Source organism: Fusarium solani (assembly GCF_023522795.1).
Source record: "Fusarium solani strain SB1 chromosome Unknown bctg00000003_1, whole genome shotgun sequence".
In the NCBI taxonomy this organism is placed as follows: domain Eukaryota; kingdom Fungi; phylum Ascomycota; class Sordariomycetes; order Hypocreales; family Nectriaceae; genus Fusarium; species Fusarium solani.
In genome coordinates, this window is record NW_027072154.1 from 1748792 (window position 1) to 1770963 (window position 22172).

The following is a 22172-nucleotide window of genomic DNA, read 5'->3' on the forward strand; positions in this document are numbered from 1 at the left end:
GCTAAAATTGCAGTGAAGATGCCCTCGTCCCGCAGTGACTCATGGCCGAGTGGCTGAGGCGTCTTGGTGCGGACTCGCCGATGCAGAGATGGGCCAACGAATTGTATTGCCTATACTCCGTTGCATTGTGCTTCGCCCTCTTCTTTCGTTCACATCTTGGATTTTCTCTGGCCTTGGAGCGGGCTAAAATCGCAGTGAAGGGTATTCGACATCGCAGTGCGGCTCTCAACACTGCCAATGCGCAGCTTAGACATACTGCCCGCCATGGATAGTTTCCATGTCAAAGCAAGAAGCCTGATCACGAAGCGCCAAGGGACCAGGGGCTCATCTTGCAACTTCTCTTCCTCCGACCTTGTCTTGTAACGTAGTTAGAAATTTGGGCCATATGCTAAAGTACCACCTAGAGTCACCAAGATGGAGTTTCTGTTGGCAGAATACCAAGATTACAACCTTGCTTCAGAAAGTAATCAAATGATGAGCCAATGATGAGCCATGAATACGGAATCTCTAAAAGAGGTTCATATTTCTAAAAGGAAGCACCGAGCGTTGTATTGGATCCCGTCCTAAACTCCTCCGTGATCCGGACGCGGCGAGTGTCAAAAGTGTAGTGAAATGGCTGAGCCAGCCGCAACACCGGTGTGCTGCTGCGATCCCGCCCATACACGGGGAAGATGCTTCGCCCCTCCTTTGGTTCTCATCTTGTATTTTCTCTGGCCTCGGCGGGGGTTAAAATTGCAGTGAAGAATCGCCATTCCGATCACACTAATGAATGGACCAATAAGTTTCGTGCTAAGAGGTATGTAACTCACCTCGCAATGGACTTGTTTCGTTCCCATCTTGGGTTTGACGCCCAGTAATTGAGGGAGAGTGACCAAGGCGAGATATGCCAACGTCTTTGTTGCAAAACGGTGGATGTGTTAATTGCAACTTTGCTTAAGGTAGTGCTCAAAACAGAATTATGAGTACGGAGCCTCTGAAAAGAAGTTCGTTTCTAAAAAGAAACCCAGAGCAATGTATTGAATCCCGTCCCGTCCTCCGTGATCCGGACTCGGCGATAGGCTTATCGATAAGAACCCCGACCCGGCCGAGATCGCAGGCTCTGATTGGTCCGCGCGGCTCGGCCGCCCAAGGCGCTTGTCAAATTTCTTTGGCACTTGGAGATAGCATCATAGCTCCAACAACCCGCACTGCCCAACGCTGAATTCCCTCACGCCCTTATATACACAGTCAACATGTTCGGAGGATGTATGGAACCTGCACCATTTACACATTGAGCAGCTCAAACTGACCCCTCGCAGTCGCCCCCCCTCAGCAGTCTCAGGAGGAGATTCGCGCCCTCGAGGCCGAGGCTACCTTTACCATCCAGCAGGCCGTCGCCACCGCTGTCCTCCTGTACCTCTGTATGACTTCTCCCGCTCTTCAGATTTCCCACAGCAAATCGCTAATTGTTTCTCAGCCCCCTTCGCCATTGACCTCTGCGGCAAGATCTTTTAAACCCCGCCCCTCACCAAGAACGAATCGAAAAAAGACATGACCCAAGGATGCTGCTGCATTGATAGAGTCTCGGGCTTGCAGGCTCTGCGGATAATGGCGCTCCGTGTACGATAGAGGCGGACCGGATAGACGGGAAGGCTCACGATTAATCTGTATCATACCTGGAAGACGTGGATGGAGCCACGCAACGATATTTCTCCCATGAATACACACACATGCACCAGTGGTGCTTACAAATATTCAAGACGAGACTCAAAGCTTTGTCTTCTGCTCTCAAGTCTTTGCTTTTGAAATATTCCTATCCCGTGTGACGCCTATGATGACCGTATCCTCAAAGTCCCGACTCCCACACAATGCCACAAAAGTACATATTATCAAAGACAAGTAATTGCTCTACCTTCCATGCCCAACAGCCTGACCCACCATCGTCTATTTCGAGTGGGGGTTTCGTGTCTTCTCCCATTCCGTGTAGTCAATCGAAAGAGACTCAAGCTCCTTCTTGATATGCTGAATTTGCTTCTCGTAGTCCTCGAGCACCTAGCGCAAGTTAGCCAAGCCGATCCTTAAATGCGATCACATATAAACTTACCTTCTTTGCCTTGGCCTCGTGCTCTGGGTCGAGGATGGCTCCTTCTGTGCCGGCGGGCGTGTCCATCTCCTTGCTGAGCTGGTCGGCATACCCTCTTAGCACGATAAGCCTGCTCCAGAGCTCCTCTTCCCTCGCTCCCACCGCGGGATCCTGCACTTCTCTCTCCAGCGACTGCAGTCGGCTGCTGAGATCATCCTCGTCGCCGCTCAGCGCGTAACCGCGGTTGCGCAAAACCTGTACCCGTGCGGCAAGCGCCAGACATCGCTCACTGATGGTCGTCTGTCGTCGGTGAGCGGCGACGGCTCGCACCTCGGTTTCGAGTTCGTGGCGTTGGAGGATGGCGTCCAGGCTGCCGTTGATCTGGTGCAGGCGGATGTTAAGTTCGGAGAGGGCGCGCTTCTCAACCAAGAGACGGTCGGCAAGGGCAGCATAGCCCCGGCAGAGGGCGGGCATGAAGCCTGGGGCAGGTTTGTTCTGCAGAGCTTCCTCCCATTCGCGAGGGTCTTCGTAGTCTTGAGGCTTAAAGTAGGGGACGATGCTCTCATCGACCTTGTTGTAGAAGTAGTGCTTGAAGACGCAGTTGGGATTCGAGGCATCCCACTTTTCCGTTACGAGCTTCATCTGCTCAAGGATGGGCTTCTGGTCTGGTTCATGGTCAGTCTTGCGTCGCGCTCAAGAAGCAGCAGTTAAGCAACATACGGGGGGTTTCTTTGCCTGGCTGCCATAGCGAGTTTGCTAGCTGCGCTTGGGACTGAGATAAAGTGGGCATTTGCTGAGCCTGTTGTTGCTGCTGGATCGACGCGGCGAGAGAGTTGATTTTGACCGGTTGGGGTCCCATCTGAGACTGACCGAAGCCGAAGCCCTGCGTCTGGGCTGGCTGCGCAGTCTGCGCAGGTTGCGACTGCCCGAACAAGGAGCCCGTAGGCTTGGGTTGACCGAAGAGCGACATGACGAAGGTTTGCGAATAGGAGCTTCGTGTCGCGGCGAGCTGAGCTTCAGCTTCAGCTAAAGTCGCTCTTATAGGAGATGAACCGACACGACGCTGCGACTTAGGGGATCGGGCAGTGACAAAGCTGATGTATTGCCGTCGTGCAGAGCCTTTGTGATGTTGCGAGGCTGCAGAGTCAAGTCGACGATGGTTGCCTTTGTTTTGGGCGACCTCGAAATTATTGGAGCTGGAGCCACCAAAACAAAGCTACCTTCACTACGCCCCATCTCAGCCTCGTGCACCAGCCTCGCCCCACACTCCAACCAATCACAGCGAACCAATTCCGTCCTTACGCTCTCAAATCCTAGCCGAACGACCTCACATTCCCACTCCCGTCTCTGGAATCACCGCAACGTTCGAAGACCGGAAGCGCAGAACATCGGCACCATGTCTACCCGCAGGCCCCAGTACGTCCACCCACGATTGATCACCCTTCGATGAAGACACCGGAGCTGCCAGCGGGTGCAATTGGCTGCCGGGACACCTGGAAAATGGCTAACCGATCGATCCACCAGATTCAACCAGCAGGTGCTCATTGACACCACCCCATTGCCCGATGATATCCCCGCCGTGAAGGAGGTCGGTGCCAGCTCTGCGCCTCTTCTGTCTGCCTCCTTCTTCATCGGTGCCCGGTGCCGCGACTACAACGATGACTACATGCAATGCAAGAACGAGAACCCCGGCCGAGGAGAGTTTGAGTGCTTGAAGGAGGGCCGACGGGTCACTCGATGCGCCTCCAGCGTGTACGTTGCCTTTATTTCTCTGGACATGGATCGGACTGGAGGAAGCTACAATACGTGGGCTAGACATGACCGCTGACCGGATCAACAGCATTCAGGACATCAACACCCACTGCCTCGCCGAGTTCCGCAAACACTGGGAGTGCCTGGACGACCGGAATCATCAGCTGTGGCAGTGCCGCCCTGCTGAGTGGAAGCTCAACAAGTGTGTCTTTGACAACCTGGTATGCCACCTCGGACACCCGGCACACGACTACCCGGGGATGTATCTACTGACACCAGCTCGCAGAAACTCGAGAAGAAGGTTCCTGACCAGCCTACCAACGTCACCCCCGTCCACCTTCGACCAAAGCAGATCTTTGCCGACGTGCGCATCGGCCCTGGCGACGGCAAGCCCTTTATCCCGGGGCAGGAGGAGGCGAAGCAATAAGGAGCTGGAAGCATTGAAAGATCGAGATTCGATCATGTACATTTGCCGAATGAATGAATCACAGAGTGGATTACCAATTGTTGAATCTGAACACAATGGCTTGTCAGCCAAGTACTTGGTACTTTCTCAATGAACAGCTGCTAGGATGTTACGCCGAGAGGAGCCGTCAGGTGCTCGGAGGCAGACTCACACAACGAACAGAGCCGCAGGTCAGTTATACAACATCAAGCGAAGACGAGCATGATTCGGACAGCTCACGGCTCAACACGTTCCCCGCGATGCACGCTGTGGGTGTCCGATTCTGCAGAATGTCATGGCCCGTCTAACCAGCACGGCATTATCAGTCACCTCGCAACCCAACCTGTCATTTTCAAACTACAGTTACAGAGTTGAGTTGTCAGCACATTACTACCTGGCACAGAGCGAGAACCCCGCGTGCAGCATGATGTAGAAAGCCTTGAACACCCGATACACGGCCTTCTGAGACATGCCTGGGAGGCTTTCCATGAATATCGCGCATCTCGGATAAGCTGTGAAGCCTGCATTGGCAAGAGATCCCTCCTTGCTTGGTGTTGTGGAAACCAACTGACATGCTTGCGAAACCAGAGAAATGCGAACTAGCAAGAATACCCAGCGAGCTTATCAGCGGTGTCCAAACCCCGTGCTTGCTGGTGGGTTTGGGGTATATTGACATCCTGGGCTGTAGTAACCTGATACGCAGGTGGGAGGCAACGTTGCCGGTGGTAGGACGAGGGTTGGAAGCCCAGCACTATGGCTTGAACAGCGGAGAGGACATGGATTATGCCAAGTTCACGTCGAGTTTCGGAGAGGCTTCGTCAGCCATCGGGTCGTGATGGTTACGAATTGGGCCATCTTCAGCTATGCCACCTGTTTGAGGATTCGTCACATCATGCTACCCCAAAGAAGCTTCTCTCGGCGATGACTGGATCTTTTCCCGGTGGCACAAAAGCCTCTCCACAAACAATCCAGCCGCATGACCACCACGCCTTGGCTTCATCCCAAGTCTGGTGGCCGGGCCATCTGTTTCGGCCTCGCTCAGAACTGCTGGGGCCGGGGGCAGCAACTCGTCGGCATGCGCCCACCCGTTTCGTTTCAACGTGCGCGTCATCAATAGGGTGATAATGGTTGGGCTCGTCTATCTCGGCTGCATTGTTGGTGGTGAAGCGGCTTTGTTCATACGCTGGGCTCCGAGACGGCGAGTGCCTCTTCGGGTGGGCTGATTCGGTTTGGTGTTGGTGTCGTAGTTGAGTTTCTCTCAAGGCTGAAATGAAATCTAGTAGAGAAAGATCTAATGGTGGGACTATAGTTATAGTTATACTGCGTATGTATTGACAGCTGTTCATTTTAGCAACGCTTTACTGTCTGCCTCTCATTTCCTGAAATCACTTCAAATGATGCCACTACTGGTAAGTCAGAGTAGTATCCTCATCGGCCCTTGGCCATTCCATCCTTTTCCTCTCAACGAACCTACGCTTGACAGGCAATCGGGCGCTTCTGCGCTTGGTGAAACGACAAACTGGCCGCTTGGAAGCGCCGTGTTTTAAGTCCAGGTTGGCCCGCACCATTGGTTGGCCCAGGTCATCTACCCCCCTCCCTTTTTTTCAGCTCTTCCAAGAATAAGGAAAAGAAAGAAAAACATCACGAGAACTGGGCCTCTTTGAAACAGATCGGGTTGTTTCGAGGGGGCGCACGACATGTCAGGAGATGCTGTTTCCCATGAGGAAAACAATGCGATGCTCGCGATCTGGCAAACACGGCAAAAGTGTGGCACGCATCTTGGGCTTGGCGGTGGTACGAGATGCAGGGAGAAGGAGCCGAGAAGGCTGCGAGAACTGCTACTGAATAGATGAACGGGTTCTTGGTCAGGGTAACGGGTTTCTCCCCTTTTTGGTGATTGATGGTTGGGTCAGTACTGGTATAGGGTCAGCGATGGCAGATGTAAGAGAGCCTTTGATCACGACAACAACTGCCAACTTTGACAGTTATTGACTGAACATCATTTCAATAGATCCATGTGACTCAGAATAATAGCCGAGATGTCATGCGTGGCCGCTCCGCAGTTGACCAACTTCATGCTTTTTCATCATCGCCGCAACTGTTTTCTATGGTTTATATCACATATTTGGCCTATTGCCCTATAACCTATGGAATCTATCGAAGAATCACTGTCAGGAACAAAGGTGTGGTGACAGCGACAACAGCGAACACCGGGGGGTTAAATAATTAGAAATGGTGTAGCTGTTCTTTGATAACCTTTCGTCTTTGACTCATAAAAAGCGTCATGCGTTGTTGAATACACCGAAACTTGAAGCTTAATTGCGCGAGAAAACACAAATGTCGAAGTTTGCGCGTCATCAAGCAGCAATGTACCCAACAAAGATGCACCTTGGCCTCAATGCATTGCCTGCTCTGAAGTACACTAGAACATCTCTCGGTGAGTTGACAAAGTGATACAGGTATCAGCGTGTTTCGTCTTCAGAGAACTGGTGAATACAACATCCAACCTGACGATGCCTACCCTTGACTACCACCAACTCATGCCTCAAGTATGAACATCTGTTTAAAGAGACAGGCTGGAAAGAACGGTCAAGAGCCAGGACATCGTCTCCCAACAAGATGAACCGGTTTCATTTTCATGATCCAACCAGTTCAGACGAAAATCCCACCGACGTTTCATGGCGGAGTGCACACGTTGCCAACACCAACACTCCGCTTGGCACCTCAAACCGCCAATCTGCGCCTCCACGTTGATCAACCAACCAGCTAACTGATCGACATATCACATCGCACATAATGCACAGACAACAAGCCTCTGCGTTGTTCCGACGACAGCAACGTCCGGAAATGTCCTCCCCCGACGTGTGTAATCATGTTGTGAGCGGCCCAACATCCCCGGCATGGAAGGAGCCCGTGCGGGGAGGATTCTCGTGCTTCTGGATGCGTGCCGGAGAGCCGCGGACTGGCGAAATTTCCCTCTTTTTTCCCTTATTGCTTTTCGAGTCGGTGATTAAATGGTGAGATGTCACGCACGTTGTGGGATGAGGGAGAGAGTGAAAGGGGCTTGTGGGGAGCAGGGGAGCCATGCGCTGGGATATGACCGGGATGCTGGGATGTTGGCGATGGGGACAACAATCAATCAAAGTCTAAAGGATGATGAAGGATTGAAATGGATCAACTAAATTGACATGAATACGACGTCTCAATGAGCTATACGAATGGGTGATGAAATAGACGTCGAGCCGGATATTGCATCTGAGTTCAGCCATGACTTACACTGGCGCCTAGGTACGAGACCCAACTAGACGGAGCCGAAGAAGAGGTTCGGACCGGGACATACTACATTCTCTGCCCGGTCTTGAAACCCGATAGACGAGGATATCCGAGTCTTCGGTGCTGCCGGCATCGAAATGAGACTCGGCTACTGATCGATAAACTCTGCTAGGCCACGAAGCACCGGGACCTGGACCACCTCATATCCCGGACACTAAGTTAGAGACTGGTTCGGGATTGCTGGAATTCTTTTTAAAAAAAAAGTTACGATCGTGTTGTTGAAAGGAATGAGGCTGGACGCCACGAGGCGGAGGCATTGCTTCAGAAACTCAATGTCAATTAGCCTGTGGTCGGGTTGTGGGAGAGAACGGGACTAGAGGATTTCCGTGTCATGTCGACCATGTTCGGGGATCGGGGTTGAATCGCCGTCTCGTCAGCTTGGTAGTTTCAAGACAATGAGTGTGATGGCTTCCTTAGCTTTGAGGGAGGCAAAAAGGGAGGGGGTGTGTGAGGCGAGAGCAAACCAAGGCAGCTGAGAAAGGAAGGGTTGTACGTCCAACGAAGCAATGCGCCCACTGAAGCCAACGAAGTCACACATTGAAAGAATCTGCCATGGTCAGTTCATGGCTGGCCTGCAGTAGATCAGACAACCAGTCGAGGAGGTGAAGGAAGTGTCGGGACTGGACCCAGGCTCCTGGGTTGGGTTCACCAGTGCTGGCAGCCTGCAGCAAAGGAGAGAACTGCCAATGTTACTCTGCGACGTGCCAATGCCCGAGTGTGGAACTGCACGGGTTGGAGCAAGGAAAAGGCGGCCGAGTTTGAGGCCATTTGCGAAGCATTTCCGGGGCCTTGGACATGACCGATGACATTCAGGACGGGGTCTTTGATGGCGGTCATGAGATGAGCAGTTCTGATTGACCAGGCCAAGATCAGGCGGTGACAAGTCATGACAGACCGCAAAAGAGCGCAGTTGCTGCCGTCGTTGTTGGCAATGCAGCATAGATGCCATGCCCTCCCTGGTCGGGAGATGAAGAACGGAGCAGCCAAATTAGTCCCGTTTCAGAGAGAGTGCCGGAGCACGGCCTTAGCGGGTTTCTAAGCTTGCAGGCCCCGCCTCGACCCGCCGTGAAGAGGTGGTTTGAGGCTCTCCACTCCCGGGGAGCTTGTTTGGTGGGGAAAGGGCGGCCGACGGGGCTTTCATTGGTTAAAGCCGACCAACAGCATTCGCCACAGCACGCGCCACATCTACAAACTGCAAGGGACGGGAAAGGGGAGCGGTACGTACCTCCAGCTCCCGTTGGTCAACACAGGTGAGGTCAATGCATGGCAGATCACGACCTGAAGGAATGCGTTTCGTGTTTGTTGATGCTCGGCCTCTTGCAGCAGAATGCATCGGATGCCCATGTTTCCAAAGGGGATACGAGGCATAATCTTAACCTGAAGCTCTCTGCGATTGTGGCATTCTGGCTCAGACACTAGTCCGTGTAACCCGCAAAGGGAAACCAGCTCTTTGGATTTTACTACCGAGGGGGGAAGGGCGAGGCTTTTCGGATCCTCGGGGCCAGTACGCCTCCGGCAATTGAAGCTCAGGCTAGTCGAGATGGCGAATGTGGAATACGTACGCATTGGATACCAGAGGCTTGCATGTCCCCTAGGGCTGGCAGACTTGGCTTTTGGCTTCCCGGGGAACACGCAAGCAACTCTCCACCAAGCCAAGCCCAGCTTTCTCCAGCATGGTCAGCTGTGGACCGCTCCTGGGGGGTGCCCGGTTGGAGATCATTAGAGGAGGAAAGGATGGGCGAGTCAGAGGGCTAGACCACTCTCCCTCAGCGTGATGAGAGCTGATCAGCAGCGGAGAAGGGCCTCGATTCGATTTGGATGCCGATTCGGAGGGCCCGGTACCGATCGGGGGTAAGCTCGTTGGCCAGAGAGATGACAGGGTATGATGTTAGAAGTAGAGTGAGCGTCTCTCGTTTAGGTACCATGATGGGGGGATGATGAGTCCAGGGGAGAGGATACGACGGCATCTAGGAGGGGAAGCACCAACAAGAAGAAGCAACCACCAACAGCTTGCATCGGCAACTCCAAATTCAACATCAAACAACAGGCCAGTTGAGAGATTAGATCAATTACATGGGAGGGAGCTAAGGGCATGCGCGGCTGATTGCTCTCATCCCGCTTCTGTTTGAGCCTGGCCGGGGCCTCTGGTCGCGTGTTTGATTGCCTCGCTGATGCTCGGGCCTGTCTCGACCGCCGCCATCTGCCGCCTAAGCGATGGCTTCACCAAGTCAAAGAAAGAAGTCAAGATGCAAGCCTCGTCGTAGATCTCTTTCCTGACGTGTTTCGGCGTATTCCTTGAAACCTGCCCAGACCCGGGGATGCGCAAATGCAGAATGCAGAATGCAAAGTTGGTGATGGATGATGTGTCAGCGCCCGCTAATGCGGCACCAGTTGGGCTTGACCTGGGCGATGCAGCAGCGCGGGCAGCAGCGCTTCTTGCGGTCCAGGCGGGCTCTTCCATTTCATCAGAGGCGTCAAAAAGGCGCGGGAAAGGGGAGCGGAAAAGCAGGGGTTTCATCGAGTTGTTCGAGGTTGAGGGTTGGTCCGTGCGTTTGCCGACGACCGAGGAAGGCCATCGCCGTGGAGATGTGTCGCCATTGCTAGCTTGTTCGATGGAGAATGGAGTCAGGTTTGGCGCTAGAGATATTGTAAGGAGGATCTATTGAATGTTAGTTGTCTGTATTGGACTGCAGTGAATACCTGTTGAGCTATTGACATATTCAATCTGCTCTGCCAAGTTCTCCCAAGCTTCCATGCCACCCGACACCCTAGACATTCATTCGTCATGCCTGGTCTCCAAGGCACTCGCGCATTGCCTTGTGCCTGGTGCCTTGCAGCACGATCTTTCTAGCGCCCAACAGGGAAGCATGCCCCTGGCTCACGCGACCCCACTATGGAAGCGCTCAGCGCCAGGGGTCAGTCTAGCAGCAGTGCATTGGAACCTCACAGCCAGTGCTGGCCAGCTGCCATGCCCTTGGCGAGGCGCCCCAAACAAGCCTCATCTCCTCCTCGCTGGGGTCCTTCCTTCCCGTTTCTGGGGCGTCGCCCTTCACTTTCCCTTCGAAACGCCTCCACCTCTGTCCGCCTCCCCTCCACTCTCACGCTTCCAAGAGACGCCACCGACAAGCTTCAGACCTCACCCAGGCGCTCTCACTAACAAGCCTTGGCTCATTTTCTCATTGTACGTGCTGCGATGCGACCCTTGCCGTGCTAGCGCACCCCTCGCGGACCCCCCCGGCTCACCTCCTCCAGGCACTCGCTCGACTCCTCTGCAGCCCCCGGCGAGATCCCTGGATCCCCTGCGAAGCATCCAATCCATACCGCGCAGCCAATCATCCCTGGTCTCGCAGCGGCTGGCCGTCTGCGACCCGCCGTGCGGTTCCTTTTTAACGTCCTCGTCCGCCCGAAGCCATCTCGACCTCTTCCCTCTCCCTCTTCACCCCCCTCCAAGTTCAAGAGTCTTGTCGACCGCTAGCAGGGCCCGACCTTCTTTTCTCCTCCACCTTCGGCTGTCCACTCCTTTGTTTGCGTGTCTACGACATTGCAGTCCACTCCTTTACCACAAAACTCAAAGCCAAGCCCCTCCGGTTGAACCGTTGAAATAGCCCTCGACTTCCTCCCCGATTTCCCCTTCGGCATCGCAAAGCAGACCAAGTCGTCGCTCCTTCGGCTCTCCCTTCTCTGTCATTCCTTTATCGGTGGACCTCACCTTGTCGTCCAACCACATCAACTCTTGATACTCCGAGGCTCCTAGACGGAACCCTCAGCTTCAGCAGTGCTGTCGACCGCTCCCAGACTGGTTCTGAATCACCACCGATAGTCCGACTATCCCAACGCGACACTCCAACCACTACCACCAACCTCGAAGCATCCCACAAAGGTAAGCCTGAATCACTTTGTCTGAGCCTCGCACTCGTGTTCCTGCACCCGCCCCATGTCCTCATTGTCTCGCCTTCTCCACCGTCTCAGCCTTTGATGGAGCAACTATCGATTTCCCTCCCTTTTGTGAACACCATCTGGTGTTGCCCTCGACAAAGCACCCCGATAAAGAACGCGCCCGCCTTGGCTGTCAGAACCGATATCGACGACAAAGCCTCTCCCTTTGGAGGAGGGGCTGCATCTGCAACACCAAAATGCAGATATCATGTCGCTCATGGGTCCCCTTCCCCAAATCTTCACTATCAACAAATGTCTTACACGTTCTCGTCTACGCTCCTTTACACATTCCCCACAAGAAACATCATTCCACTCCCTTGTCCAGCCAGCCTCATCGCTTTCGTCCAACGTCCTCGGAAACAGCTCTTGTCAAGCGACATTGATCCCTTGTCGACTCAACCGAATTCAGCCACACCTAATTCCCTGCGAGCTTATTTAACTGACTCGATTCCAGTTCACCTCATTTTCGTCTCGTGCTTCTGTACCGATCACCATGAAGGCGTCTATGTTCCTTGTCGGCGCTAGCGCCATCCTGGCCTCGGCCAGCCCCATCCGCGCTCCTCTCGAGAAGCGTCTCGTGAAGCGTGCCCTCACCACCGAGTGGGTCTATGAGTATGTCACCGTCACTGTCACCGAGGGCGATGCCCCCGAGACCGAGAAGCCTGCGCCCACCGCCGTTGTCTTCCTTGAGGAGCCCTCGCAGCCTGCTCCTGAGCCCACCACTGAGGTTAAGAAGCCCGTGAGCCGCCGACCCAAGCAGCAGCCCACTACCAAGGAGGCTCCCGCCCCCAAGCCTACCTATGTCGAGCCCGAGCCTGAGCCCGTGAAGGAGGAGCCTTCGGTTGTCGTTGTCACCACCAAGCAGGAGCCCACCACCAAGGAGGAGGCTAAGCCCGTCGCCACTGAAGAGTCTGGCAGCTCCAGCGGCTCCTACGACCTGTCCCTTGAGGGCGACTACAAGTCTATCATGCTCAACTACCACAACATCCACCGTTCCAACCACTCTGCTCCCGATCTGGTCTGGGACGAGACCCTCGCCGGCTATGCTGAGAACACCGCCAACGGTTGCGTTTTCGAGCACGACATGTAAGTATAAGTCTGATGTGTTGTTGAACTGTACACTGACCCCTACATAGGACGCAGGGCAACGGTGGCTACGGCCAGAACCTCGCCTCTTGGGGTGCTACTGGCGACATCGATGACATGCAGAAGAAGTCCGCCGCCGGTGGTATCACCAACCAGTGGTACAACAGTGAGATGGGCAACTGGGCCTTCTACGGCCAGGAGAACCCCCCTGATGGCATGGACATCCAGCTCTACGGCCACTTCACCCAGGTTGTCTGGAAGGACTCCACCAAGGTCGGCTGCGCCACTGTCAAGTGCCCTGCTGGCTCCGTCCTTCAGTACCCCTCTTGGTACACCGTCTGCAACTACAACCCTCAGGGTAAGTCCTACACTCCAACCTCCTCAAGTCAAGAGACTAATGTTGCATTAAAGGTAACTTTGGCGGCCGCTACGGCGACAACGTCCTCCAGCCCAAGGGTGAGAAGCGCGTCACCGTCTAAGAAGGCACGAATGGCCCCTCTCGTCATGAGCGGTAAAGGCTGTCTATACCCCCGGATTTGATAAGCCAGGTACTTCTTGGTTGGGCACGTCACTTGCATACTGCGAGTGTATAAAACGTAGCCGGTAGTCCGCGTCCAAGGCACTATTTTTCATTTTTCTCATCTTCGATTCTCAAATGTACGTTACGCAACATCGTACCTTTACGATCTTCTTTGCTCAAACATGGTCACTTGGCCGATTTTTCTTCTCATGTTCTTGTCTCTACATGCCTGGCGTCTTTGATGAAAATCGCATCGGATGGAAACGGCGCGCGAGGGATGGAAAGGGATAAGGAAGAATGGCTGTGTTGGTCTTTTTCTCACGAATGAACCGCACGCAGATTCTATTCATTGCCTGGCTCACAGATGGACTTGTTCTGGCTGCGGATGATAGCCAACGATGAGATCCGAGTCAGGCCCGTTGGGGTTTACCAAAAGGGTGTTTTGTTTTGCAATGCCTCTGATAAAGAGAAGCTTGTCGATAGACATGAAATGGCACAGTGATTACGCCAAAGACAGTCCCTTATCCATGTGACGCGTGACATTGCGTAGAACGAGTTTCATATTGATGGTGTTGAGTCGTGGTCTTGGACTGAGGCCGAGACGTTGACGTTCTGGAATGTCTTGTCAAACACGGGCTACTTATCTTTAGGTGATGACCTGGTTGAGAATTGTGATTGGGTAAATCTCTGTTGATGTTTCTTAAGAGGACAGTTTCATGGTAGTTGAGGATGAAGAGATTTTCAGAACTGTCCTCACACATGCTTATGGAGAAGCATTTTGGTCACTTGAGCTACCTTTGCATGACCCCGTCTCATCACCTTGAAGGTGATGCAACTAAGTATCCTCAGATGAATTCGCAAGGGGCAGACGGCCCCATGAAATCAGACACATCCGTGATATCGTTGCCGCTGTCGAGACTAGCTCAGCCGTTGGTGTCATGACCATCCGAAGCCGCTGTGAGACAGTCTTGCTCGTCCCGGATTCTCTCGGCGAGTTTTTCTTTTTGGGTGAAGGGTCTATTTAATCTGGACTCTTCAACGACGTCGTGTCTGAGTTTACGTTGCTAGAACGTCCCACTGGGTTTCTAGTCTCATGGTCGCATGGCTGTACACCTAATTAGTATCGATGGTCGGCTACATCGCAACTCCGAAGAGGTGACCATTAAAAGAGTCTCTTAGTTGATTGCATCGCACATGATCTCTAGCCCGAAGACGAATGAATGGAGAGGATTCACAATATTCACATGTGCCTCACGGTCAGATCCAGACCTCGGGGATAGCTGTGTCGTCGATGCTTGAGTGCTGAACATAGACGACCTGTTTGGTTATGGCATGACTTGAACGACGAGTTATGTATGGATTAATGTAACGTCATCATGGATAATAGAGATGAGCGTGAGAATTATCACAATGGGAATGATGCCGTTGGATATCTTGTATTTTGACTTAGTGCTCGATCTTTAGTGAGAAATCGATATGTGGTACACCCTGATGAATGGAACTTGTCGACAGGATATCCACGTCTCCCTCTATTAGCGAAGAATTTTGACACAAGGCAATATGACTTACCATTGCACAAGTAGGCCTCAAAGTTGTCCTCTTGCAGGCCTCCTGACACTTCGAGCAAGAAGTGTCTCTTCCCTTGCCAACGCTGCTTCAGGCTCTGCGCAGCAACCTTGACGCCATCACCGGTAAAGTTGTCGAGCATGACGACGTCGGCGCCTGCCTCAATGGCCTCGTCGGCCTCGGCCTCACTCTGCACCTCAACCTCGACCTTCATGCTGAAGCCTGCGACAGACTTGGCGGCCTTGACGGCGTCGGTGATGCTGCCCCGGCTCCAGACGTGGTTGTCCTTGAGCATGACCATGGCGCTGAGGTCCATGCGATGCGCATCGGCGCCTCCAACCAGCATGCCATATTTCTCAACGAGGCGGAACCCGGGAGTTGTCTTTCTCGTGCCTGCGATGACACCCTTGTATCCGGCGTTGCGGGCGATCGTCACCAGCCTCTGACTCCGCGTAGCGATACCGGAGCATCTCGCAAGTGTGTTCAGAGCAACGCGCTCGCCGAGGAGAATGCCGCGGACGGGCCCCTTGACAGTGGCGACACGATGCTTGCCGTTGCTCAGGTCGACCGCTGTGGCCTCGTCGGCGTGCCACTCGACGGTGCAGCCGCACTGAGTAAAGACCTCGTCGAAGAAGGGCCGACCGGCAATGACGCCGGCGGATTTACCCCAGAGGGTCGCGACGCGGGGCTCGTCCCCGACAACGAAGCCGGCATAGTCGAACGAGGGGGTATCCTCGGCGAGCCAGGCAGTGACGGAAGTCTTCCACGAGGGAGGAAGGAGGTTTGCGAGGTTTCCTTGAGGCTGGGCCATTTTCGAAGAGGCAATTGGGTTGGCGGAAGAAAGATGGAGGAGGAAGAAAGATTAGCGATGGGCGGCTGATCCGTAGAGCCGGGTTGTCGCGGAACGGGAGTTTGGGGTTTTGCGGATGGCGGAACGGATCTGGAAGGAATGGATGCGGGGGAGCCGAAGGAAGGAACGGGAGCAGGTGGAGGCGGGGGACTTTGGAGGGGCAGATTCAGGCGGGGGGTTCCGTTGCTTGTGATTGTCTCTTTTTACAAGGATAACGGCTCAATTTTGGTTAATTTCTTGGCTTTTTCTATACTTTTATAATTCTGTATGTTGAAAGAAGGTCGATTATTGTGAGTCTGTGTACCCAAGAGCTGCATTGATCATCTTCATCATGAGATTGCCTGCCCGTCCCAACCGTGGCTATCGACGCAACTCGCAAACCATAGAGGATTGGTCGATTGCGATGCCTCTCAGATCCATCCCATGGTATTTTAATGAGGTGCTCTATTTGTTCGAATTGTCTAGGAAGCAATTTAAACAGAGGCGTTATGCTTGTTGGCCTAAGTACCTTGTGTCAGGGTCTCACTTGTATCCACCCTCTCATTTACAGAGTCAATGACGTCCTCGGTTTTGATCAAACACTGTAATCCGAGATCAGTAAATAAACAAACATCCCAAGCATCGAGAAAACCGAACAGTTTTTCCTACTTATCTAGCCATTCCCCATTGCGCATCTTTTTGTTATTCAGTTCACCAGTCCCTTCTATACCCATATACCCAGCAAGCCCACAAGCCAACCTCAAATGACCCAGTTACGAGTTCTCATATCGGGCGGTGGAATTTCCGGTCCTGCTGCTGCTTTCTGGCTCTCACGGCTCGGTCACTCATGCACCGTTCTCGAGCGGTTCCCTTCGCTGCGTACAGGTGGCCAGCAGATTGACATCCGTGGGCAGGGCATCGAAGCCGCAAAGCGCATGGGGATACTTGACCAAATCCGAAAACATGCTGTCGACGAAGGTGGATTACAGTATGTGGACATTCATGGGGACCAGAAAGCCCTGCTGGAGCGAAACGACTCTGGTAAAGGGAGACAATCCTTCACCAGCGAGTATGAGATTATGAGAGGCGACCTTTGCAAGATCATATACGATGCGGCAGAGGAAAGAACACAATACCGGTTTGGAACGTCAGTCGAGAGTTTTGAGAATGTCGGCGACAAGGTCAATGTGAAGCTCACTGGAGGAACCCCTGAGACCTACGACTTGCTCATTGCAGCCGACGGCCAAGGATCAAGATTACGACGAAGGATGTTCCAAGACGAGCCTGAGTCAACATATACACGCTATCTCGGTTTGAATGGGTGCTTCTACGGTCTCCCACGGAAGCCAGGTGATCCTAATCTGGCGACGGTGTATAGCGCACCAGGTCGAAGAGTCATGTCGACACGCTGGCATAGCAAAGACAGGGGGCAGGCGTATCTTTTGACCATGTCCCACGACAAGGAGTTTGAAGAGGTCATGAAGAAAGATGTTGCCTCTCAGAAGAAGCTTTTCAGCGAGATATTTCAGGATGCTGGGTGGCAGGCTCCTCGGCTCATCGAGGCCATGAATGAAGCCGACGACTTCTACGCCCAGCCTGCCGTACAAATCAAGACGAAAACTTGGTCCAAGGGTCGAGTTGTCCTGCTTGGAGATGCTGGATATGCACCATCACCATTGACGGGTGTTGGTACAACACTCGCCTTGATTGGGGCCTGTGTTCTCAGCGGAGAGATTGCAAGGAACAGCAGCAACATACCCAGGGCGCTGGAGGCGTATGAGACTACTTTGCGACCGTATGTAGAGCAGTCTCAGAAGCTGCCACCTCTTGTGCCGGGGATAGCGTATCCCAACTCTGCTCTTGGTATCAAGATTTCATACTCGTTGTTGGCGTTGGTGACCAAGCTGAAGATTGACAAAGCGATTCTCTCGATCTTGCCAGAGAATAGGGGGTCTTGGAGGATTCCGGAGTATCGAGAACTCGAGGGTTTCGAGGCACGGGAGTTGTAATCGACGCTGTGATAGAAGCAAGCTGTTCCTAGGGCTTAGTCATTGGAGAATTATTCTCATGAGTGTGATCTTACAGACCCATGCCGACTCGAGATAGTTCAGTTTTGAGTTGAGTTTATGTGATCCTTATCCTGATTGCTAACCAGATCGACCCCCTCACACCATTAGATAAACCATGGCAATACGTCAAACAACCAACTTAGTGTAAAACTCCTGCTTACCTATAAGGCATCATTTGGACAAGGAAGCCCATGAATATATCGGTTATCTCGGATTCGAAATTCTGCTGCCTGCGTTTGCGGAGAGAGAGTTGACAAAGACGCAACACTTCTGATCGACAAGTGTCGCCCTCCCTCAGCTGCAATCCTACCCCGACAGCTCCAACTCCCAATTGGTCCGTCAGAGCGATCAACTCCCAAAATCCCTTACCCACCAATGGGGATTAATCGGGGACTTTTGAAAATCTGGGGAACAGGAGCAAATGACAGAATAGGAATGCCGTGCTTGGCATTAGCGCTGATACACCTGGCCGACTTATCCGTCCTCAACACCATCGAACGCTATCTTGTTTGAGCGCCATGCCATCATTCCGCCCGGTTAGTATCAGATTTGGCAAGTAAGCTTGTTCTGACGGTGGTTTCGATGACCTCATTCATTGGATCTTCTGTTCGGGAACACCGCGGGTATGAAGTCATATTTGGGGACGCGACTCATCAACTACTCAGAACGACTTTATGGATGGCGGGTTTTTAATCATTGAGGTCGATAGACGGTATCTAAGACGTCGATCCTTGTGGGGAGCATGGAGAACTTGGGCTCTGGAGTCTGGGGTTAGTGCACAATGTTCGCTTATATCTAGACCGAGTCCCTTCTTCACTCAATGCTTGATAAATGATGATCAGGTTTTCAAAATTTTTAGTAATAAATTGAAGCACAATGGAAAAAGACACCAAAGAAACCACTCCAGGCCCTGAGTTGGGCAGCACTGAACGGATCGAGAATGCCCCTCGTCGTCGTTCCTCCGCCGTCGACCCCGACCACCTCGCCAAGGCATTCGAGAACCCTCTCTCCACCAGAACCAAGGAGGAGCTGATGGCAGACGTGGAGGAGTTCTGCCGCAAGTTCGACCTCATGGACTTTCACGACGACTTTCGCAAGGGAGCACTCGTTGCGCAGTCTCCTCGACAGGCGCAGTACATGCCCGAGCTGTCTGCCGAAGATAAGGAGGTCCTCGAGCGAGAGCATACTCATAGATGGTCACAGCCTTTTGCTCTATACTGGCTCTGCGTCATGTGTTCTCTGGCTGCTGCGGTCCAGGGGATGGACGAGACTGTCAATAATGGTGCTCAGGCACTATACTTGTCAGATCTCAATGTAGCAGGGCCGGACGTGACGCGGTTCTCAGCTAGCATGCAGGATAACCTCACTGGACTCATCGTCGGTGCTCCCTATCTCTGCTGCGCCATCATCGGATGCTGGTTGACCGAGCCCCTCAATCGCTACCTCGGCCGTCGAGGCACCATCTTCATCTCGTGCCTCATTGCGGCCATTGCTTCTGTCTGGGAGGGGGTTGCTAACTCTTGGGTGAATCTCTTCATTGCGAGATTTGTTCTAGGCTTTGGCATTGGTCCCAAGTCTTCAACTGTTCCTGTCTATGCTGCCGAATGTGCGCCCGCCCTTATTCGAGGAGCCTTGGTGATGCGTAAGTCGTCACGAATTTCTCATCGTGTAGATCCTAGCTAACACTTAACTAGAATGGCAAATGTGGACTGCTTTTGGTATCATGCTGGGTAACATCATGGGAGTGTATGTCTACTCTTCGATCGCTGCATAGGAGCCATACTAATGACGACAGCGCCTTTGGCCCTTCAACCGGCATCGACCCCAACTTGGGCTGGCGTCTTATGCTTGGGAGCACAGTTGTACTGCCCCTGATAGTCTGCGCGCAGGTTTACTATTGCCCTGAATCACCCAGGTAAGCTTATCACCTTTACCCCTGAATGCTTCCCTATTGACCAGTCCAGATGGTACATCCAGCACAACAAAATCTCCAAGGCTTTTCGGTCGTTTCAGCGCTTGAGATACACCAATGTCCAGGCTGCGCGTGACACCTACTATACATATGTCGGTGTAGAACTTGAGCGTGAGGCGAACAAGGGCAAGAACCTATTTACTCAGTTTATCGAGCTTTTTACTGTGCCGCGAAACAGACGCGCAACCTTGGCAACTTGGATTGTCATGTTTGGTCAACAGGTTTGCTCCCCTATTAGACCAATTGTTTTAACATGAACTAACGTCATGTAGTTCTGCGGAGTGAACATTATTGCGTACTATTCCACCACCATCTTCATCGAGTCAGGATACTCGACCAACTCGGCTCTCTTGGCCTCGATGGGAACGGGCATCCTCAACTGGGTCTTCGCTCTTCCCGCTTTATTCACGATTGACAAATGGGGCCGCAGGAACTTGTTGCTCTTTACATTCCCTTGGCTCTCTGTGTTCCTCCTCTGGACCGGGCTGGCCTTTTATGCCAACAGCAACAAAGCCAAAGTCGGACTAGTGACGACGGGGATGTACCTCTTCGAGGTATTTTACTCCCCTGGTGAAGGCCCTGTGCCCTTTACCTACTCGGCCGAGGCATTCCCTGTTCATGTACGAGATGTGGGCATGTCGTGGGCGACGGCGACAACCTGGTGCTTCAACTTTGTCATCTCCATGACATGGCCGCGTCTGCGCTCCAGCTTCACGCCCACGGGCGCCTTTGGCTGGTACGCAGCGTGGTGTGCAGTCTTATGGTTCCTCATTCTGCTGTTCGTGCCCGAGACCAAGGCCTTGACGCTAGAGGAGCTCGACCAGGTGTTTGGTGTCAGCACGAGGAAGCATGCCAGCTACCAGATCAAGAATGCAGTGTGGCATTTTAAGAAGTGGGTTCTGCGAAAGGACCTTGAGCCTCTGCCGTTGTTTTACACCGAGTCTGAAAAGTTGACTGAGGCTTAAATGGTGGAAGGGTCGAGGGGTTAGTTACGTGGTCTGATTTAGCTATTCACATCGCATTAGAACAGTCTCCAAGCAAGTCATCGCTCGTTAGATAGTTGAATATCGACTTCCAATCCAAATGTCAAAACACATCAATCTAAGCCACCTCGGAAGAGCCGGAAATGAGCTTGTACCGATTCAATATCACAGTCACAAATTGCAGTTTCGAAATAGGAGAGTCAAGTCACATGTTGGAAAATCAAGTCACAATAATAATTTATACATTTAAGACATGTCCCTGCAAACGCGAGAGCAAAATCTATATACACAAATAGAAAACCATCTAGATAGATGTAGTTTCGTCGCCCTCCACTAGGGAGAAGCAAGTTCGGCCACAGCCATCCCAAGAAGAGTCACACGTCTCAGACGCATGGGGGTGCAAGTCGCTGTAAAAAGCTTACAGGACGTTGCGCTTGGCGACCTTCCTGGCGGAGCGGCGGCGGCGGCGGGAACCGCAGCCGGTCTTGGGGCCGCTGGTGTTGACGGGAGCGGGCTGAGCCTGGGTGGCAGAGGGAGACTCAGGGCGGACAACGGTGGAGAAGGTAGGGACGGGAGCAGGAGCCTGGGTAGCAGGGCTGTCGTCGTTGCCACCAGCGGCGGGCTGGGTGGCAGCGGGAGCAGAGGCAACAGGGGCGGCAGTGGTAGCAGCAGGGGCAGAGGGAGAAGAGCCAGAGCCGCTGCCGGAACCAGAGCCGGAGCTGGTGCCGGACCAGACAGCAGGTCCGGGGATCTCGTAGGTGGAGGCACCACCGTAGAGGTTGAAGTGGATACCACTGTCGGTGTACTTGTAGCCAGTGTTGAAGTCGAAGGCCTCATCGGGGACGGCGCTGCCAGAGCCGGTAACCTCGACCTGGACGCAAGAGGGGTAGAACTGAGCACCACGAGCAGGGTTCTGGTCGTAGGTGGTATCGGACTCGTGATGGGCAATGATCTCCTGGCGGATCAGGTACTTGCCAGCCTTAAGGCCGGAGGGAAGGTCGAAGTCGATCTTGCCCTTGTTGGCGATGAGCTTGTCAACAGCCCACTTGCCGCCGGTGAGACCATCCTCCTGGATCTTGGTCCAGATGGCACCAGTACCGTCGGTCTCGGTGTAGGGGGCAATGTAGGTGATGATGGGACCCTTGTGGGAGCCGTCGATGATGTCGTCGCTGCGGGTGTTGTGGTACCACTCGAAGGTGAGGGTGTCACCAGCGGCGGCAGAGACGAACTTGGGGGCAGCCTTGCCACCGTTGACGTTGCAGACAATGTCGGGGCTGGTCAGGTCCTTGACGGGGCTGTTGTTGGCGGGAGATCGGATGTAGACGTTCTGACCATCACCCTGGTCCTCGCCGTTGACCCAGACGCCATACATGAGGGCGTGGCCGGAGACGGTGCTGGCCATGGCCAGAGCGGAAGCAACGGAGAAACGCATCTTGATGGTTTGTTGTTTTGCTTTTGATGTTGAGTTGGATAAAGGATTGGATGAAGCGTGGAATTCGCTGGGAAAGATTCGACTTCAAGGTAGTTCAAAGAATGAAGGTTTGGCACAGCCAATAGAAAGAAAGTGAAACAAGAGAATGAAGGACAACAACAAAGATTGTGTTTGCAAGGACGAGTGT

At 53.2% G+C, this 22172-nt stretch overlaps 9 protein-coding genes across 9 annotated transcripts; 5 read left to right on the forward strand and 4 right to left on the reverse strand.

Annotated features, from left to right (window-relative positions):
- Positions 1-1923: 1923 nt before the first annotated feature.
- On the reverse strand, positions 1924-3032 carry MRS44_006113 (uncharacterized protein; the record flags this gene model as incomplete). Its single annotated transcript, XM_046274687.2, has 3 exons — positions 1924-2031; positions 2084-2727; positions 2783-3032. The coding sequence occupies 3 exons, from the start codon at positions 3030-3032 to the stop codon at positions 1924-1926; spliced, it is 1002 nt and encodes a 333-aa protein (XP_046140307.1).
- A 186-nt stretch (positions 3033-3218) lies between these two features.
- On the forward strand, positions 3219-4241 carry MRS44_006114 (uncharacterized protein; the record flags this gene model as incomplete). The annotated part of the gene is made up of 4 exons (XM_046268875.2): positions 3219-3478; positions 3587-3814; positions 3903-4035; positions 4101-4241. 4 exons carry the CDS (start codon positions 3219-3221, stop codon positions 4239-4241), a joined length of 762 nt encoding a protein of 253 aa, XP_046140306.2.
- Positions 4242-9702: 5461 nt separating this feature from the next.
- Positions 9703-10110, reverse strand: MRS44_006115 (uncharacterized protein; the record flags this gene model as incomplete). Its single annotated transcript, XM_065621646.1, has 1 exon — positions 9703-10110. The coding sequence occupies one exon, from the start codon at positions 10108-10110 to the stop codon at positions 9703-9705; it is 408 nt and encodes a 135-aa protein (XP_065477718.1).
- Positions 10111-10345: 235 nt separating this feature from the next.
- On the forward strand, positions 10346-11067 carry MRS44_006116 (uncharacterized protein; the record flags this gene model as incomplete). The annotated part of the gene is made up of 2 exons (XM_065621647.1): positions 10346-10773; positions 10845-11067. 2 exons carry the CDS (start codon positions 10346-10348, stop codon positions 11065-11067), a joined length of 651 nt encoding a protein of 216 aa, XP_065477719.1.
- A 954-nt stretch (positions 11068-12021) lies between these two features.
- MRS44_006117 (uncharacterized protein) lies at positions 12022-13093 on the forward strand (the record flags this gene model as incomplete). Its single annotated transcript, XM_046273374.1, has 3 exons — positions 12022-12614; positions 12665-12972; positions 13026-13093. 3 exons carry the CDS (start codon positions 12022-12024, stop codon positions 13091-13093), a joined length of 969 nt encoding a protein of 322 aa, XP_046140305.1.
- Positions 13094-14580: 1487 nt separating this feature from the next.
- MRS44_006118 (uncharacterized protein) lies at positions 14581-15511 on the reverse strand (the record flags this gene model as incomplete). Its single annotated transcript, XM_065621648.1, has 2 exons — positions 14581-14663; positions 14704-15511. The coding sequence occupies 2 exons, from the start codon at positions 15509-15511 to the stop codon at positions 14581-14583; spliced, it is 891 nt and encodes a 296-aa protein (XP_065477720.1).
- Positions 15512-16293: 782 nt separating this feature from the next.
- Positions 16294-17538, forward strand: MRS44_006119 (uncharacterized protein; the record flags this gene model as incomplete). Its single annotated transcript, XM_046279844.2, has 1 exon — positions 16294-17538. One exon carries the CDS (start codon positions 16294-16296, stop codon positions 17536-17538), a length of 1245 nt encoding a protein of 414 aa, XP_046140303.2.
- A 936-nt stretch (positions 17539-18474) lies between these two features.
- On the forward strand, positions 18475-20535 carry MRS44_006120 (uncharacterized protein; the record flags this gene model as incomplete). The annotated part of the gene is made up of 5 exons (XM_046270365.2): positions 18475-19240; positions 19293-19344; positions 19394-19513; positions 19563-19791; positions 19843-20535. The coding sequence occupies 5 exons, from the start codon at positions 18475-18477 to the stop codon at positions 20533-20535; spliced, it is 1860 nt and encodes a 619-aa protein (XP_046140302.1).
- Positions 20536-20971: 436 nt separating this feature from the next.
- Positions 20972-21985, reverse strand: MRS44_006121 (uncharacterized protein; the record flags this gene model as incomplete). Its single annotated transcript, XM_046278138.2, has 1 exon — positions 20972-21985. The coding sequence occupies one exon, from the start codon at positions 21983-21985 to the stop codon at positions 20972-20974; it is 1014 nt and encodes a 337-aa protein (XP_046140301.2).
- Between the last annotated feature and the right edge of the window lie 187 nt (positions 21986-22172).